This window comes from Leptopilina heterotoma, unplaced genomic scaffold, assembly GCF_015476425.1.
Source record: "Leptopilina heterotoma isolate Lh14 unplaced genomic scaffold, ASM1547642v1 Lhet_13, whole genome shotgun sequence".
Lineage (NCBI taxonomy): Eukaryota > Metazoa > Arthropoda > Insecta > Hymenoptera > Figitidae > Leptopilina > Leptopilina heterotoma.
In genome coordinates this window covers 2076383-2097668 of record NW_025110848.1, presented here as the reverse complement: position 1 = coordinate 2097668, position 21286 = coordinate 2076383, and the positions used below count along the sequence as shown (strand labels likewise).

At 23.4% G+C, this 21286-nt stretch overlaps 1 protein-coding gene across 1 annotated transcript; it reads right to left on the bottom strand.

The window, feature by feature from the left end:
• Nucleotides 1-1008: 1008 nt before the first annotated feature.
• LOC122512912 (pro-resilin-like) lies at nucleotides 1009-21081 on the bottom strand. The gene is made up of 4 exons (XM_043629057.1): nucleotides 20801-21081; nucleotides 16244-16423; nucleotides 2239-2539; nucleotides 1009-1571 (listed from the first exon to the last, which is right to left on the bottom strand). The coding sequence occupies exons 1-4, from the start codon at nucleotides 20819-20821 to the stop codon at nucleotides 1372-1374; spliced, it is 702 nt and encodes a 233-aa protein (XP_043484992.1). The 5' UTR covers nucleotides 20822-21081; the 3' UTR covers nucleotides 1009-1371.
• Nucleotides 21082-21286: the final 205 nt, after the last annotated feature.

Sequence of the window (21286 nt, the reverse complement as noted above, 5' to 3'; positions counted from 1 at the left end):
AAAATTTGACAGAAAGCAGATATATTTTTTACTTTCTCGCTTTTTTTTTATTCAATTAGAATATCGCCCCCCAATATAATTCGGTTGATTTCCGCCTGGATGTCATGAAAGTTCGCTCGTAAACGAGATAAATTTATAAAATTATTAATTGTAGAAAGTTTCACTTTCTTTAACTTTTAATTTGCAATTTTTGAATTTTAATTTGTAAATTGAAAATTGTAACTTATAAATTTTAATTTGCAATTTTTTGAATTTTAATTTGTAAATTGAAAATTGTAACTTATAAATTTTAATTTGTAAATTGTAATTTCTAAATTTTAATTTATAATTCGAAAGTTGCAATTTCTAAATTTTAAATTATACACCCTGATATATTTGACTCAGAGTCTTCAAAATTACGTATTCGTTTAAAACAAAAATTTTTGTTTGGTTTAAATAAAAATTTTATATTCGTCGACTAAAATTTTTACTTAAAACAAATAGAAGTTTATTTGAATAAAATAAATCCCTTACTGCACTGACAAAAAAAAATTTATTTGCTTCAAATAACCGATTAATTTTCTATTATCAAGTAAATATTTAATTGAATCAAATAATATTTATTAGAGTCAATTAAATTATATTTGAATCAATAATTTCAGTATTTGAAGCAAATATGAACTGAACCATTTAATTGACTCTAATAAATATTATTTGATTAAATTCAATAATTAATTAATAATAGTCAATTAATCGGTTATTTCAATCAAATAATTTTTTTCAATGTTGTCTCTATGACAAATATACTTTTATTTTTCTCAAGTAAATTATATTTGTAATTTTAATTAAACTGTAAATTGTAAATTAATTGCATAATTGTAAAGTCTAATTTGTAAATAGTAAATGTTGCTTTTATATTTTTTCCCTACAGGTATTGTAATTTTCCGGAAAATATTCCGTAGTTACAAGAAATGGTAAAAATAATTTATAAATTCACGTACATAATTAACAGCTATATATAGTTGCACGTGGATAATTCTCTATAAATATTATTTCCATGTAACACAGAATAAAAAAATGTCAAAAATAAAAATTAAGAAAAAAAAAGCAATTTTTCTTTTCTTTTCGATTGATTCTGTCTTCTTTGGCAATATGGATAAAACAGAATGTTGCAATCAAAAATAGAATAAATTATCACAAGAGTTAATGAACTTTCTTTAGAGAGAATTTCATTATTAATTCCTCTAGTCATGTAGATGATGCTATTTATATATTTAGAAATTAAACTTATTTTTTTCCCCATGGAAAATTGAATTTTTTTTTTTTGACAAAAAATTGAAAAAAAACAAGAGGTAAAAGAGAAGTGTTTGTTTTAAAGAAGTATCTGAACGTTTAATGGTAAGCTGGTGTTCCATATGTAGGTGTTGGACTCCCCGATCCAAAGGAATTACTCGAATATCCTGCATAGCTGTTGAAATTGTTGCTGTTGTAATTGTTGTCCACAGAGTTGGAGCCGTACTGATAATTATAGTTGGGTCCAGCATTATAATTTCCGCCTCCGTTCTGGTAATTGTTGTAACCCGCATTGTTACCTGAAACATGCATCACTTCGTCCTTGTCAAGCTTTTCAGTTTCAGAGAGAGAGAGAGAGAGAGAGAGAGAGTGAGAGTGAAAGGGGGGAGAGGGATGGTGTTTTGGTTGCTAGATCTTGTATCAAAGCCACACATACACTCGATAAAGTTTCAACAATAGAGGCGCAGTCGAAACCCGGAAATTTCCATTGTCTCAATGCATTAAACTTTGTTGTGTTCTTGTTGCAGAAAACATATAAACTTAATCCACTTAATTTGTTCCTCTAACTCTTCGAAAATTGTTTTTCAAGGGATTGAAAAATAATAATCACAAAATTTTTCTTTTTTTGCTAAAAAAGAATTTTTTTTTTGACAATTTACTTTTAAACTGTTTTAATTGTTTTAAAAATTTTGTCAATTGTTTCGAATCGAACGAAGTTCGAAACGAAACAATTGACGAAATTTTTATTTGAAACAAAAATAATTTTATGGATAAAATTTTTTGTTAAGAAAAATAATTTTATGAATAATTTTTTGTCAAGAAAAATATTTTGGTGCCAAATTTTTGTTAACAAAAAAAATATTTTAGAAAAGAATTTGTGTTAGAAAAAAAAATTTATTTTAGGTGAGCTTTTGTTTGGAGGTGAAAATTGCCATTCGGTTGTTTTAAGAGGAAAAATTGACTTACCAGTGTTATAGGAGTTGTCAATGTTGTTTCCGGGATAATCATAACCAGAAGGGGCGTTGTTATTGTAGCCATTATTGTTCGTGTTGTACTGGTCGGGATATGTGGCAACACCCTCATATCGGACATCAGCATGAAAGCCGGTCCTCCAATCGGCCGTGTAAGTCACTATTTGTGTTCTTCCATCCGGAAGTTGAACCCTGTATTCCCCTCGTACAGTTTCACCATCACTGGTCTCTCTTCGTCCAAAGTCATTTCCGGTCGCTTCATCCTTTACTGCATATCCAAACTCGTAAGATTTTGGCTGAAAGCAAACTTTGTTTGACAAACAGAAATATACCAACTTTTCAATATTCGCCTCTTTTTTCGGTTCTTATTATAATTATTATTATTATTATTATTATTATTATTATTATTTTATTATTAGTGTCATTATTATTAAAAATAAAAGAAATAAATACAAACTCAAAGCTCTCTAAATTTTATACATTTGAATTGAATTTGCTCTAGATATTTAATTAATTAGACACTTGAGTAATAGTCCCTGTACTTCATCTCATTTACGAGCGAATTTTCATGCCACCTAGGCGGAATTTTACGGAATTATATTGGCGCGAAATTCAAATTTAATTTAATGTTCGAGTATAAAAATACTTACTGAATATTTGAGTATAAAAATATTTATTAAATAATTATTCGACTACAAGAATATTTACTGAATATAATTACAGAATGAATGAAAGAATACGAAGATTAATATAGTTAATAATTATTAAAATCCTAATCGTCGATATTCCATTTGTGCCAACTGCACAACGTGTCAACCGCACCCATTCTCCTCTATATACTCTAGAAAATAAAATTAAATCTATCGAAACTGGATTACTTATATATATTTTTTTCGTTTGCTAAGAGATTGCTCTTTGATTTTCTGAGAATGATGCAATTAGTTCAAATGTCATTGGCTTGCGAAACAAGAAATGCGCCTTCTTCCGCGGCCCCTCGACTTCTAGTCAATCACCTATCACGTATCAAAAACGAAGGAACGAAGTGCATCTAAATCATTAATCCAATTAAGCTATGTAATAAGGGGTATAATAGCGTGGAAGACATTAATTTGTATCCTCTCTTGAGATCTCTACCATGAGATTGCTTATAAAAGCCGCATTATTTCAAAGTCGCCAAAGAAGCATCTCGTAACTTTCAGTTTCATATCCAATTCGTTTCTGTGTCTAATTGTTTTATTTGAGATGGACACATCCTGCTTCAAGGTAATGATCATGTGGTAATCATATTTCAGAATTTTTATTTATTCACTCTAACGCTCTTTTTTTTCGGAGATTGATGGTAGGTATACAAAATTCGTTACGCTTGAACAATGTGCTTAAAAAAAAAAGGTGCTGATGAGAATAAAAATTAAATCCAAAAATAAAAAAAAAATGTACTGTTATTATCGTTTCAAATGGAAGACAGAAAGTTTATTTCCATCTTGGAAAGAACAGGCCACGGATAATATGACTTTTTGTATTCTTTTCGACTGTATTCGGAAAAAACTATTTTCCATCCACTATACTTTTCAGAAAATGCGACTTTTTCGACTTTTCAACCAACACGAAAAAAAAATTTACCTACAAGTTTTAATACAATAGCAAAATTTTTAGTTGTTTCAGGTTAAGGCTTTCGCTATTTTAGAGAAACTTATCGTTGTTCTAGGTAAACTTTTCTTTCCTTAAAATATTTTGCCACAAAATACCACTCTTTTGGTGTCTTTATTTGTTACAAATAAATAAATATATCATTTATTTATTATTTACTTATTTCGATTTTTATAGTGTGAAAAATAACTATAATCAAATATTTCAAAAATTATTTTTGAATAATTGTTTTGAAATAATTAAATTTTTGCGAATTTATAATTAAAAAAATTTAAATAATTGAAATTTCCTAAAACTTTGTTCAAATTAATTTTTTTCAGGTATTTCCTTCAAATTTTCGAAAATAAAATTGTAAATAATTTTAATTGGAAAAATAACTATAATCAAATATTTCAAAAATTATTTTTGAATAAATATTTTGAAATAATGAAATTTTTGCGAATTTATAATAAAAAAATTTAAATAATTGAAATTTCCTAAAAATTTATTAAAAATAATTTTTTTCCGGTATTTCCTTCAAGTTTTAGAAAATCAAATTGTAAATAATTCTAATTGCAAATTTTTTAAAATAATTAAATTCTCAATAGTTTTTACAATTATAGGTATTGTAAAAATTTTGAAGAAATCAATCATTTCCAATTCTTCAAAAACTTAAATACTTTTTAAATTTTTCCAAAAATTCTTTTAAGAAATTCAGTTATTTTAAAAAACTTACATTGTTTTGAAAAAATTAATTCTTAAAATTTTGTATTACAATTTTTTAAAATTCAATTATCTTCAAAAAGAGTAAATTAAAAATTAAAAAAAATTACTTCATCATTGAAATTTTGGAGAATTCGTATAACTTCATATTTTTATGTAATTAAAATTTTTCAAAACTTGATATTCAAAAATTATAGTGAAATACTTGTAAAAAATGCAATTATTTTCAAAAAATTTTACTAAATTTTAATTTCAATTTCAATTCTCTAATTTAAATTGTAAAAAATTTTAACTGAAATTCAAATTCACAAAAGTTTCTACAATTACAATATAAAAAATTTTTAAGAAATAAATAATTTTCAATTTTTCAAAAAATTGAATAATTTTTAAAATTTTTCAAAAATTCTTTTAAGAAATTCAATTATTTTTTTATTCAGTAAAATATTTTCTTTAAATTTAAATATATAGATATTGAAATATGTAAATAAATTTTTTTTCAAAAACTTATTGTTTAGAATTATTATTGAAATTTTCAAAAAAATTAATCATTGCAAAAATCTTTAATTGATATTCCTTAGAAAATTGTTTAATCTTTTAAATTATCCAAACATTATGTGAAGTAATTAAATGATTTTCGAAAAATCACCTTGGAATATTTTTAAAAAACTTATTCTTACCTTTTTTTTATCATAATTTTGAAAAATTAAATTATCTTCTAAAAATTTAATTTAAATTTTGCAGAAATAATGTATTTTCTTATTTTTAATTAAAATTCATTAAAAATTTGATTATTTTCTAATAATTTCCTATAATATTCTTTTTAAATTCCATTATTTTCAAACATTTTACTACAAAATTACTGCAAAGTTTTTAATTATTTAGAAAATAAATAATAAATAAGAAAATTTTAGAAAAGTTAAAATATTTATTATATTTCTAATTTCAATTGTCTTTTAAAAATTATTTTGAACTATTTGTAAGAAAACATTTTTAAGAATTTTTTATCATAATTTTTTAAAAACCAATTATTTCTAATTTTTTTGTTTATGTATTTTTTTTAATAATTCAACTGAATAACTTTTTACAAAAAAAACCATGAAGTTTTACTGTTACATTTTTTTTTTACAAAAAATTGAATTTTTGTATTTAGATAATTGAGTTCTCTTATATTATTGAAAATTATAAATTATTAGAAATACATCATTGATTTGGACAAAAAATTTAGTTACAGATTTTATAAAATAATTAAAAATTCGTAAGGGTCATAGTTATAATTTTTTGAAATTATTAAACAATCAGACGGTTTGAAATTGAAATTTCTAAAATATTCATTTTTGTGTTAAAATAAATAACAAGTGTTTGAATATTTATTTAAAAAAATTATTAGTTTTGAATAATTTAATTTAGAATTCAGTGAAAGGTTCAAGGAAATACAAAATGAAATTTTTGTAAATGCGCTGAATTTTGTATTCAAATTTTATTGAATTTTATTGAATTTTATTAAATGGTTAAATATTAATTATTTTACTATTTATTTTATTAAATTACTTACATTATTTACTAAATTATTTATTGATTTATTAATGAGTTTTATTGCAATAAAATAAATAAAGAAATAAGAATAAATAAAGAAATTTTTTTTACGTTTTAAAGTCAATCTTAGACCTGATGAGGAGAGAAAATTTTGAAAAAAGAAGAGAAATTATATTAAGATTGTGCGAAGGTTGTACATTACTTCTAATGAGGATTTGTTATATAGGCGTTAACGCGATTAATTCGAAACTTTTCGCGATGGTGTTCATTTTTCGAACATCAATGTTTCTCCTTGACCAATAAAAATTTTATATCCACGAGCGAGTTTTATCACCGAATACCTTATATACAGAGCTGCTCGTCTGTCGTAAAGTGGATGCACTATTTTCTGCAAAGAATGCTATTATCTCAGTTTATATGACTCAACAATGGAACATCCCATCTTTCAAGTTAGAAAACAATATAAATGGAAGGGACGTTCGCCTAAATTTATTTCATATTTAAAAGTATTCTCTCCTTATTCTCACTAAATTAATCCAATATTAAAATTTTATATCTTCTTTTTAATCTTCTTTATACAACATAATTCAGAAGCTGCTATAAAAATCAAGTGAAATAATTTAAAAAAAAAGAAACAAAAATTATTTTTTAAATTAATTCTATTCTCTATATAAAAAATTAATGTGATTCCATTATCAGATATGAATAATTTGTTTTTGTAAAAAGAACAAAATCGAGCGCAACGGATATTTTTTTCCACATATAATAAAATATGTAATTTTAATTATCTTGAAAATTTTTTTTCGGAAAAATTTGTTTATTAAATATTTATACGACAACTGAGTAGGTGTATTTTTTCATTCCCTTCTTTCTTCTTCTTCTACTTTTGCTTTCATAAAATCCTATTACTTTAAAAGCATCTGCTTTTATATTAGTGATAAAAACCCGGTTTGTTGTAATTAAAATGGATGTTTTTAATTTATCAAAGCATGATAACTTTCTGAAAGCAATTTTCTTATGTATATACGTATATTTGTATACTATGTATATGTTAGGCTCAAAAGCCGAAAACGGCCAATGGCCGAAAAAAACAGCCAAACCTAGTTTTGGCAAGTGCAGTTTTGCCAAAACTAGGTTTGGACGTTTCACTTCGGCCATTGGCCGTTTTAAATTGACAAAACTAGTTTTGGCAAATCGACATTTGCCAAAACTAGTTTTGGCAATTTGAATTTGGCCATTGGACGTTTCCAATTGCCAAAACTAGTTTTGGCAATTTGACTTTTGTCAAAACTAGTTTTGGCAATTTGACTTTTGCCAAAACTGGTTTTGTCAATTTGACTTTTGACAAAACTAGTTTTGTCAATTTGACATTTGGCAAAACTAGGTGAGGCATTTCAAATTGTGAGAAATTGAAAGAAAGAAAGAATAGAAAAAGAAAGACCGCCGTATTAATAGGAAATTTGTTTAGAATTAGCATGTAGTCTCTCACTCTTTTCTGTCTATATATTGTTTCTGTATTGAATGATTGTGTGTATGAAATAAGAAATCGTCAACAAGGTAAATTAGTCTGTATAAAGGTAAATTAATCTTTGTAAAAATAAATAAGTGTTAAAAAAGTTATTTTAATTAACTTTTATGTGCAAAATATTAATGGATTTTTGTTAGAGAAATTTCATCTTATTGTAAATAATATTAATCAATGACACATTTTTAAATAAATATATTCCTATTGTATAACGAAGCGGTCTTTCTCACAATTTGAAATGCCTCACCTAGTTTTGCCAAATGTCAAATTGACAAAACTAGTTTTGGCAAAAGTCAAATTGACAAAACCAGTTTTGGCAAAAGTCAAATTGACAAAACCAGTTTTGGCAAAAGTCAAATTGCCAAAACTAGTTTTGGCAATTAGAAACGTCCAATGGCCAAATTTAAATTGCCAAAACTAGTTTTGGCAAATGTCGATTTGCCAAAACTAGTTTTGTCAATTTAAAACGGCCAATGGCCGAAGTGAAACGTCCAAACCTAGTTTTGGCAAAACTGCACTTGCCAAAACTAGGTTTGGCTGTTTTTTTCGGCCATTGGCCGTTTTCGGCTTTTGAGCCTAACATATACATACAATATTGATAATTCAAAAGAGTTTTTAAATATTTTCTCCAGGATTCGAAACAATTTTTTCGATTTTTTTTCTTCTTTCTTTCTTTCCTCTTTTTTCCTTTCCGAGTTTAATGGAAATTTAATTTGAATTGGTCTTCTATATTTGCACGCTGCTTTTGACGATTCGATTGCCAGTACCGACAGCTAATTAAATAAAACGTCCTGACCTTTTTTTTCTTGTGAAAAATAAAGAAATAGAAAGGAAAAAAATTAGGAAAATTCGCTAGCAGAAGAGGCGGAAAAAAGGAGAAAAAAAAGGAAGACAGAAGGAAAAGGAAAGAAAGAGAATTAGAGAAAGAAAAAAAGAAAGCGGAAAAAAGGGAAAGAAAAAAAGGAGAAAGCAAAAAAAGAAAGAAAGAGAAAAGGAAAAAGAAGAAGAAAATGAAGAAGGAGAAGAAGAAGGACAAAGAAACAGAGTTCTAGAAAAGTGGATGCACTCTCTTAGAGTACGATTAAATCTAGCCCATCTCATTTGCTCGTGAAACGAGATGCATACAAGTGCACATTCTTGCATAATGTGAGCATTTAGATTCTCCGAACGATTAGCCGACCGGCAATAAATGTTTGTCGCGTCTAGTGTTTGTGGTTTACTAAGATTTGTCCTATTTGCAGTATCGCAATAACAATGTCGGATTATCTTTAGTTCCTTTTTTCTCCGGTTTTTTTTTCTCCTTGCCTTCTTCTTAAGGGAAAATTTTTATGTTTTCTACTCGACAATATTTACTGGTAAGTTCATATAATTGGAGAGATTAAACTAGATGAAACTTTGCAAACGCCCGCATTGTAATTCTCATTAGTTATGAAGAAGGTGCGCAAAGAGAGAAGGAACAGCTATTTTTTTTTTTAAATTTAATTCCACGGTTATTGGAAGATTATTAAGTAATATGTTATTTTTTTCCTGGGGAAAAAGAAGAAATTGTACCAGATACAATTTTTTTTATAGTATCAATTTAAAGAACTTAATTTTACATTAAAATAAATTTTAACTGAAAAAATATTTAGTAATAATATTAATAATATTTGTAATAATTATATAATATAATTATAATAATAATTATTAATAATATTATTATTAATATTAATAATAATAAGTTTAAAAGTCAAGACATTTTTTTCCTACTTCTTATTAAGAAAGGAAAAAACTATAAATTAGATAATTTTTGTCATATGTATTTATTTTTTGTTCTATTGTGTGTAATCTACAACATTGAACTAATATTTTTTACTGATAAGTATTTTAAAATAGAAATGCTGCCAATTAACCTACATTCTTGCAACTATAAAAGACTTAAAATTTTATTTAAAAAGCACACAACTAAAAATTTCCAAAGCTAGTATACTACTATAGAAAATGGAATTCTTCGTGTTTTCTTTACAAAAATTTTGGCAATAATATTCATTATTGGCTACTCGTATGTAATGATAAGAGTAGTCTATAATGAATATTATTGCCAAAATTTTTTTGAAGGAAACACGAAGAATTGCCATTTTCTATAGTAGTATGCCAGCTTTGGAAATTTTTAGTTGCGTACTTTAAATAAAATTTTGAGTCTTTTCCACCATGTGACTGTTAGAAATCCAATGGTAATTTTTTCGACCACCCATTTTATGCATAATTTTTATTTCTCGATAACAATATTGTTTACAAACTCATTTTTTTTTTTTTTTTTTTTTTTTTTTGAAAGAACAACATTAGATATTCCCGTTTCTTAATATTTTTTTGGAAAAAAATTTTCAATTTTCATAAGGAAATAATTTGCATCAATTCTATTTATAATTTCAATTGTTTTAATAAAATTCAAAGTTTTTTAAAAATAAAGGGAAAAAATGTTCATAAATTATATTTGTCAATTAGAAAATTTAATTGAAAATGAAACTGAAAATTTTTAAATTTTTTAGAAAATAAAGGAAAAAGTGTTATTGAAAAAAAGTTCTGTTAAATTTCTTTACAAATATCTTTAATTTTACAATTATTCGAAAACAATAATTTCTTTTTTAAATATTTCAAATATGTCATTATTATTATTTTTCCATAGGAATTAGGATTTAAAAAAATTTCAAATTCAAACCTTTTTGAAATTAATCAACATTAAAAATATTGATATAAAACATAAAGATAACAATCACTCCGTGTCTTCGACTCGGAATGATTGATATCTTCATATTTCATAATAATTAAAATTTCCATAAAATTTTTCATATCAATTTAATTATTTAAAAAATGTAATAAAATTCGTTCTAAAAATTCAATTATTTTAATGAATAATAAATTTTTTTATAATATTGAAATTATTTTTAATACAATTTAAAATAAATTTCTCGAGAAAATGTAATTATTTTCAAAAATTTTTTACAAGAATTCAATTACATTTCACAAATAATGGAATTCTTTGCTGAAATTCAAATAGTTTTAAAGTCTACAATTTCAATAAAATTTCTTAAATTAATTCTATTAAATTTATTTGGTTTATAAAAATTAAAGAAGACCGAGTGTTAAAATCATTATTTTCATATTTAATTATTATCTAAAATTTAAACTAGAATTCATTTTCAAATCAATTTTTATTAGAAAATTCTACTGGAATTCAATTATATAAATAAAAAAGTAAATTATTTTTTAAATAATTAAATGTTTCTTAAAATTTAAATCTTATAAAGAATTTACATTTTAGAATAGAAATATTTTAGAATACATAATTGAATTATTGAGAAGAAACTTATAAAAAATTTGTAAATATTTAAATTCCTGTGAAATATTTATTATTTATGAAAATAATTAAATGTTTGCGTACAATTTTATAAAAATTGTTTTTAAATAATAATTGAATTCTTTTAGTTATTAAAATATTAGATATTGAAAATCATTGAAACGAGGAAAATTTGAAAATAATTGAAAATAATTAAAATTTAGACAAGAATTTTATTAAAATTTTTGAAAATAATTGAATTTTGAAGAAGAATTTTTTTGTTTATAAAGATAATAATTGGGATTCTGTCGAGATTATTTTGTAATTTTTGAACATTAATTGAATTTTGTGATAAGAATTTGATTACTTTTGAAAATAATTGAATTTCTGCAATCATTTGTAACTTCTTTAAAATTCAATTTTTTTAGTGTTTTTAACTAAAATTATTTTATAAATAAATTATTTTTTAAAATTTAATTAAATATATATTGACAAATTTAACTAATTTTAGAAGATTTTGAATTATTAAAATTTTCCAAAAATCTAAGTTCATTAAAATTTCTAATTAAATTCATTTAATATTGAAATTTTATAAAAGTTTAAATTGAAACAGTTTGAAGTTCATTTATTTATGATAATTCGTAAACGCAACTCTTTTAAAATTGAATTAATTTTGAAATATTTAAGTAAAATTATTCATTAAATAATTTATTTATTTTATGATAGTTGTTCAAGATTTAAGTTATTTAAAAAGAAATTTTTGTCAGAAATTGAAAAAATTGAAGGTTTTGTATTTGAATTCGTGGTAATTTCGCAGTTTATGAGTCAAACAAAAAAGACACAAAAATTCATAATTTTTTTTTATAAATTCTAATAATTTTATTTCTTTTCAGTACTTTTAATAAAAATTCCTCACTTTTCCCTGAATCCCCTATGTCAGAATATATGATTATTAAAATTATAATAATATTAAAACTTTATACTCCAATTCATATTTTATTTTTATAAAAAATATTTCAATCAATAATTCTTACGTTCTATTATTTTTAAAATTGCTAATTATATTTAAAAAAGGGAGCGAATTGTTGCTAGTTAATGTTTTTAAAATACAATCGATATTTTTAACTTTATTATTATAAACTAATATGTTCCTTAAAAAAATACAAATTAAAAGGTGTGAAGAAAATAAAAATAAATTTTTTTTTTTTAAATTAATAACAAAAAATGTAGTTGATCGATATTAGTTATTTTTATGGTATTAGATAATTTAGTGATATTGTTCAGTTTAGTAAATTAGTCGGTCGGATGATATTAGTTTTCTTGCTAAAAGGTGTAAAGAAAATAAAAATAAAAATTTTTTTTTAAATTAAAAACAAAAAATGTAGTTTATAGAAATTAGTTATTTTTATGGTATTAGATAATTTAGTGATATTGCTCAGTTTAGTAAATTAGTCAGTTGGATGATATTAGTTTCCTTGCGATGATATCAGTTAATGATATTACTTCCTTTCACGATACTATCACGAAAGGAATCTAATATCATTAACTAATATCATCACAGCAATGGTATTAGTTCATCCAGTGATATTAGATCGGACAGTGATATCGACAATGTTTTTCGACAGAATATAGAAAAAAAAAAAATTGGATCCCAGCTCATATGGAGGAGAAAGTATCTCACGGGACAGTTTATTGCAACCTTTAGCCACTGATTAAAAGACGTGCTCCAGAATCTTGGAGATGAGAACTCTTTACGATATTACGTCAGTTGAGTTTGTTATTAGGTGCAGTTGGTTAGGTTAAAGCTTCTCGTCATTCTTATTGAATAGTTTGTAGATATATATATATATAGACTGAGTTTTGGATAGCAAGTAACTCTCGACGAGTATTCAAGTTTCATATATAGGGTAAAACCTCATTAGAAGTGACTGAAAAGGAAAGTGGAGCAACTTTACTCAGTGTGTATATATATTGATGATCGTTTGCTATTATAATTATCGTTACGTTAACTGTATTCATGATGCTATTTTGTGCTTTTAATGGTTATGGATATTAAATGCAGAGATAATAATTAGGTGCTGCTTATGCACTCTTGTGTAAAAGCACTGAAGAAAAGGAAAATTACGCTTATCTTTTTCCTTCACTCCCGCGCTCACCTTTATCCAAAACGTTTCATTATAGATCTCATTTGTCTGATAAATTCATTTTTATTTGCATAATTAGATTAAAACAAGAATTACATCATTTTTTTCCCTTACTATTATCATTTTTTCACTTCTTTTTTTACTGTTATAGTTTTCTCTCCACTTTATATATAGAAATGAGAAAAATTTGCCAATTTTATGTATTAATTTTCTTTTTTACTTTTTTTTTATTATACTATTTTTGTAACCTAATTTAGAGGGAATTTTTATATTTTAAATTTTATACTGGCAACAATTCGCGCGCTAATAACTTTTTACTCACTTTTTATAATAAAATTAGCAATTTTAAAAACAATATAACGTAAAAATTTTAAATAAATTATTATTATTACCTAAATAATAAATTATTATTTTTTAAATTTATTTTAAATAAAAATAATTTTATAAAAATAAAATATGAATTGAAATATAGTTTTAATATTATTATAACTATAATAATCATATATTCTGATACAGGGAATTCAGGAAAAAGTCAGGGATTTTTTGTTAAAAGTACTGAAAAAAATTAAATTTTTAGAATTCATAAAAAAAATTCTGAATTTAGGGTCTTTTTTGTTTGCCTCATAAACTAGGAAATAACCACAAATTAAATAATACAAAACGTTCAATTTTTTTAATTTATGACAATAATTTCTTTTTAAATAACTTAAATCTTGAACAACTATTTTAAAATACTTATAAATTATTTAATGAATAATTTTACTTAAATAATTCAAAATTAATTTAATTTTAAAAAAGCTGCGATTACAATTATCATAAATAAATGAACTTCAAACGGTTTCAATTTCAAATTTTATAAAATTTCAATGTTGAATGAATTTAATTAGAAATATTAATAAACTTAGATTTTTGAAAAATTTGAATAATTTAAAATTTTCTAAAATTAGTTTAATTTGTCAATATATATTTAATTAATTATTAAAAATGAAGGATTTATAGAAGAATTTGAGCTAAAAACATTAAAAAAATTAAATTTTTAAAGAAATTACCAATTATTTTCAAAAGAAATAAAATTCTTATCACAAAATTCAATTCAGTTCAAAGTTGAAAAAAAATTTCGTCAAAATCCCAATTATCTTTATAAATAATAAAATTCTTCTTCAAAATTCAATTACTTTCATAATTTTTTTCTCATTTCAATAATTTTCAATGCCTCTACTATTTTAATAAAACTACCCAAAAGAAATCAATTATTTAAAAAAATTTGTAGTAAAATTGTACGCAAACATTTAATTATTTTCATAAATATTAAAAATTTCACAGGAATTCAATTATTTACAAATTTTTTGCAAGTTTTTTCTCATTAATTCAATTATTTTCATTAATAATAAAAATTTCACATGAATTCAATTATTTTAAAAAAAATTATTAAAGTTCTTCGCAAAAATTCAATTATTATCATAAATATTAAAATTCCCCGACAGATTTAAATTATTTTCATGAATAATAAAATTCTTTGTAAGAAATCAATTATTCTTGTAAATAATAAAATTCTTCGCAAAATTTCAATTATTTTTATAACGAATAATAAAATTTACTGAAAAAATATAATTACTTTCAAAAAATTTAATAAAATTCTTAGCAAGGCTTTTATTATTTTTTTTTATAAATAATGAAATTCTCCACAAGATTTCAATTATTTTCATAAATAAAAAATTATTTACAGGAATTCGAATGTTTTCAATCCAATTTTAATATAATTTGTGAAACAAATGCGATTATTTTCAAAAAAGCTAATAATTGCTCTGATAGAATTAAATTATTTTTATAAGTAGTTGAATTCTTCTCAATAATTTAATTATTTTCATAAATAATAAAAATTTCACAGGAATTCAATTATTTTTAATCAAATTTTAATTGAATTCCTTGAAAAATGTAACTATTCTTAAAAATTTTATTAAAATTCGTGAAAATAATTCAATTATTTAAAAATTTGGTAATAACATTTTTCATAAGAATTAAATTTTAAGAAACATTCACACGGTAAATCGTTAGGTGTTAAAATAACACCAAAATGGATTAAAATAACACTAAATTGGATTATTTTAATCCTTTTTGGTGTTATTTTAATACCTAACGATTTACCGTGCAATTATTCAATAAATAATTTACTTTTGTATGTAAATAATTGAATTCTCGTAGAATTTCCTAATAAAAATTTATTTAAAAATGTAATTTAGTTAAAATTTTTGATAATAATTGAATATGAAAATAATTTTGAAGAAGTTACAGTAACAACATTTTTATGATATAAAATAACTATTTTATCTCTCGAACATCTTTAATTATTATAAAAAAAAATTTATTGAAAAAAATTTCAATAAAATTATTGAAAATCTTAATTCCTATGGAAAAATAATAATAATTAAATATTTACTTAAAAAAGAAGTTATTGATGTTTTTGAATAATTTTGCAATTAAAGAAATTCGTAAATAAATGTAACAGAACATAACATAATTTCTAATATTATTTTATTATGAATCATGAAAAAATACCTCCATATTTTCAATTTTTCAATTTTTAATGAAAAAAACACAGAAGCATACACAAAAGCAAACTTCAAACTGCGGACAGAATGAATGAAAGAATATGAAGATTAATATAGTTAATAATTAATTAATTAATTAATTGAATGAATGTAGACGAGAGATGAATATAAAACTAAATTACTATTACAAAAATGTAAAAACAAATTATCGAATTTTACTTTTTCTGTTTTAGAAAAATAGTTGAGAACACGCACAATTTTTCTAAGTTTATCAAATTGAGACAAAAAAAAGTTGCTTCGCAACTATTTTGATACTTTTTTTTGTCTCAATATGATAGCCTTAGAAAAACTGTGAATGCAGAAAATTGTGATGATAACAAAAGTGATAAATATTTATTTTATTTTTTGTTGTTGTTAAAATTTTTGGTGATAAATTACATGTGATGTAATTTTATTTTGGGATTTACAACTAATTAGCTAATTATGTTTGCGGGATTTATAGATTGTGCAATTGTTCTCGACAGATTAGGGATTCACGACAGATTGCGAGTTTGATATACATCGAATCTAATTACCGCTGTTACCTGATTGTCGATGTAATCTTGATTCTCATCGTGACCGCCACCAACAGGAGTACCGTAACTGTTTGTTAGCGTTCCATGACCATTACCTCCTCCTGCGTAATTTCCAGGTACTCCGTATTGCGTATTTAAGGGTGGCTCACAGTAAACTAAACCCACGTTTACCACCAACGACAATATTATCTGTATTGAGAGTAAACAAAGAAATTTTCATTACTATTATTTATTCACTATTTTGTTATCTCTCGTTTTAGAAAATTATTTTTTTCAATATTTATCAATTTATTTTAATATTAATTATTAATTTTTTATAATATTTTTTTTTCCTTGTTATCCAATTATTTATTTACTCGATTATTCAATTATTTATTTACAAGATTTTTAACCTTTTGCGAAATTGAATTAATAATTATTCGTAAAAAATGAATATTAGGAAAAATAAAAATTCGAGTAATAAAAAAATTATTTGAAATAGAATTCTTTCGCAGTAATAAACATTCTTTCAATCGATCATTCGAAAACGTTTTTGTAAATTATTATTTCGATTAAAAGAAATTATAATTAATTATATTACTAGAAAAATAGTGAATAATTAATTGTTTAAAAGTTTCAAGCAAATTTAAAAAAGATATTTAAACTTTAAAGTAATTAAATAGAGAACAATGGGGAATGAAGAGTGATCACAATCACCCACATAATACAATTAAGTAAAATTATACTTTAATTCTCAAAAAGTGTACAAATAATTATCACTGTAATAATTAAAAAAATGCCTAAAGCACAATTTTTATAATTTTAATAACAATAAAATGATACTTTGCATTTCACATATATTTAAAAAATTTTTTTAATTGATTAAAAGTGATCCCAGGTTACGAACGGAAGATAAATAATAAAATTGGAATTGAAATGATAAGAGGAAATGCAAATGAAATTTACTGTTTGAATTATTAACCATATTGAAACGTGCATTGATTATTGAAATGTAAAATATTAAAATTTCAAATGAAATGCATTATATAAACTTGATTTTTCATCTATTCAAAATGTAGATAATGTAAAATATAATTACTTGCATTTTTCGACAGTTCGTAAATTTTTTATTGAATTCATAATTATTGTATATGATGACAATGATGATGATAATAGAATTTTTATTAACCTTGTTTTAATAAACTTAAATAAATTCTGTATATATAAAACGGAGAATTTTTTTCCCCCTTTTTTTAAAACAAGAGCAAAGAGAGTGCTGATTATGTGGCAAAATACTGCCAACATTACTATTGTATAGGTTTTGTAATGTAGAAATGTGTACGTATATAAAGGTGATGTCAGTTTAATTGAGGAATAAATTCCCGCTTCGTTCGAAATGTTTTCAGTAGTTAAACAATAGCATTACGTTTGTCTGCGCGTTTCAGAATTTTATATATATATATATTTAAAAGTACCATTGAGGGTTGCTAACGCACACAAATTTCTAAACAGATTGATGCTGAATTACTTTATACGTAACGTATTCGTTCGAATTTTCGATAATTCGTTCTCGTTATTCTAATTTTAAAGGGATTTTTATGTCACGTGCGGTATTTTTTTTTTGTCTTTTTATACCCTTTTCAGTACAGATTGCTTTGTCTTCTTAATTATTACCCGTTCAATTTCAATTTATCAACAAGAGCGGAAAAAAAAGTAATTGGCAAATATTTTTTTTTCCATTTATTTCACGATTTAGAAGGAATATTCTGCAAAAGTGTAAATTTTATTTTTTTGTTTTGTTAAACTAAATTTTTTTATATATTATTTTCTCTGCTAAATTTGAATTGTAGTAAAAAATAACTAATTGTTGCTAAAAATCTTCTCTCTAAATTTCAATTAGTAAAAGTTTTTACTAATTTGAATTAGTGATTGACTTTTTGTAATTAGTAAAAATTAACTAGTAACTGGTAGAAAAAAAGTGATTATTACTCTATAAAATTGAATTATAATTAATTAGCAGAATTATTTTATTCAGAAGGTGGAATTTATTCTTCTGTAAAGTTTTAAAGAAAAATTACTGAAATTCAAATTAATAGTTAAATTGTATTGCTTATAATTTTTGAGAGAAAAATGACTAAAATTAGAAAAACTTATTTGAATTAATGGCAAAAGTTTTTTTTTATACTTTTTTAGAGAACAATGACTGAAATTAGGAAAAGTTTTATAACTAATTTAAGTAAGTGAATTCAAAAGTCTTTTCTCCTGCATTTTTATGGAGAATAATTACTAAAAATAGTTTTGTTAAATTTTTAAAGAAATATTACTAAAAGCAGAAGAAATTTGAACTAATAGTTGAAAATTTTCGATTTCATAAATTTTTAGAGAAAAGTTACTAAAAGTAGTCAAAAATTGTATAACTAATTTGAATTAGTAGTTATAAAATTTTTCTTTTCTAAATTTTTAGACGAAAATTACTGAAAGTAGAAGAAATTTGACAACTAATTTGAAATAGTAGTGAAAATTTTTCTTTGGTAAATTTTTAGAGAAAAGTAACTAAAATTAGGAGAATTTTTATAACAAATTTCAATTAGTAGTCCAAAATTCTTTTTTGAAAAATTTTGAAAGAAAAATTACTAGAAAGTAGAAAAAACTTTAGAATTTATTTAAAATAGTAGTGGTATTATTTTGATTAACTTTGAGAGAAAAATTACTAAAATTAGAAAAAGTTTTATAACTTATTTGAATTAATAGCTAATCAAAAAGGAACTTTAACTAATTACTCTGCTAATGAAAATTTCTTAATACCATTTCATCTTTATTGAGAAAATATGCAAATATTAATTTAAAAATCTAAAAATTTTCTGAAAATAAAATTAATTAGAGTGAAATCGTAAAAAGTTGAGTTTTAAAATTAAAAGTTTATAAAGATATTTCTTTCTAAGATCCTTTAAAAAAAAGTCATTATTAGATTCACCAAAGGAATTTTTAAAAATTCTTTCCCTCAATTTTTACAGGAAAAAAAAACAATTAAGAGAAGGGAAAAATCAGCTAAAGAAAACCATCAAAGAAATATATTTCTAGGACTTCGCTTTTCTTTGCCTCTTAATTTTTTATGGAAGTTAATAAAAAAAATTCTAGTAGAATTTCCAACTATGAAGAAATTTGAAGACCGAAGGAAATAAGGTCCTTATAGAGCAGTAATTAGATGAAAGAGTGGTTCGAAATGGTAAATGCACAATTTCAAAGTCACTCTTTTTTTTAATCCCATTCTATTTATTGATGTTTATATGTATATAGATATAAATATATGCACCATGATGTTAAAAATACCGCGCACTTTTTTCACAGAAAAAAAAATCCAATTTATTTACACAATATGCACTTTTTTGTATTATATTTCCCCCATTTTTTTAGGGGGGAGGGGAAAATTATTAATTTCGAGCACTTGTCACATGTATATGGTAGTTTTTTTAAATTTACACTCACACATAGTCGGTAAAACAGATTCACAACTATATTCACACTGGATCACTTTATCGTTAATACACAGGAAACCCTTTCTGTAAGTACGTTCGAATTTGTAAATTAAAAAAAAAATTTATGTAGAATATTACAAAAAAATGAGAATGTAATAGAATTGAGGAAATTCGTTTTGGAATATTAATAATACGAAAAAAATGGAGAATTATAAAATACAATAATGAAAAAAACAATAATAAACAACAAACTAGTAAAAATAATAGAAACTACAAAAAAATAGTAAATAATAATAATAACAATAAAGAAAAAACCAAAAAAAAAAAGAAAATGAGAATAATAAGAATAATGAAAAACTATAATTGAAATTAAGATTAATAAAAAAATAGTGTAATAATAAAAAAACATAATAGACAATAAAATAATAGAAAAAAGACTAAATAATTTTTTTTTTTAATTATTCAGTATCAAATAATAATAAAAGATAATAGCAATAAAAAATAAAAAAACAAACTAAAAATAAAAGTTTGTTTTTTATTATTTTTTATTGCGATTATTTATTTGCTATTATAAATATAAAAAAATAATGAATAATAATGAATAATAATGAATAATAATGAATAATAATGAATAATAATGAATAATAATGAATAATAATAAATTAATAAATAATGATAAAAGTTAATACAATAGTAAAAAAAAATTAAAAAGGACCAAAAAGTTACATTTTTTTAACAAAAAATAATAAAAAAAAACAATGGAATTACAAAGAATGGAAAAGGAACAAGTTAATAAATAAACAATAATACAAAAATGATTAATAATAATTGCATTAATAACATTAGAAAAAAAATAACTCCAAAAAAAATCATTAATAACAAAAGCAAAAAAAAAAGGGAAAAAAATTAGTTGAATCGGAAGAAGATTAATGGGAGAATTTGATTTCTCGATCATTGAATCGGATGGAATAATAATTGAGTTTGTAATGATGAAATTGCGAAAATTGTATAAAAGGGGATTGAACGGTAAATATGAGGGATGAATTGGGGAAACGTACTTTTTTTCTTTTCTTTTTTTTCTCTCTTTCTCTCTCTCGAAAGGGTTCCTTACCTTCCGGACGAGATTATCCATTTGTTATTGAAGACGATTGACCGTGTCACTGAGAACGAATACAGAGGCTGAAATGTAGTGATTCTCAAGACCTTCGCTGTTCTTATATAGGAGCGAGTATTACTTGCGCAGCGGCTCGACTTCCTGTGTGAGAATATCTGGCAGTAGGTGAACTATACAGATATGGTTGGGATCATGAAGAAGATCGCGAGGGAGGCGCGGAAGCCGTAACTACATTCGAAACGATTGCAATTCACCAGAGGTACATTGTATACACTTGTATACATATATAAATTTTTTTTTTAATGTATACTACTATATATATATTTATGTATACATATATATTATATATACAGTGTATAAACATAAGCACCGCGCGGAAAGCCTACGCTTTATTCCCCATTGTCTTTTCTTGACGTGATTTTGGATTGAGGGAGAGAGAAGGAGAGATAAGTTGTGGAGGGAGAAAGAGAGAGAGAAAAAAAA

What these genes read in the sequence shown, in the direction of transcription:
- LOC122512912 (XM_043629057.1), bottom strand. Translation starts at nt 20,821, where the DNA reads ATGGATAATCTCGTCCGGAAG. An exon ending in AAGATTACATCGACAATCAG is followed by an intron (nt 2,540 to 16,243) that starts GTAACAGCGGTA and finishes GTTTGCTTTCAG; the next exon opens with CCAAAATCTTACGAGTTTGG. An exon ending in TGACAACTCCTATAACACTG is followed by an intron (nt 1,572 to 2,238) that starts GTAAGTCAATTT and finishes TGCATGTTTCAG; the next exon opens with GTAACAATGCGGGTTACAAC.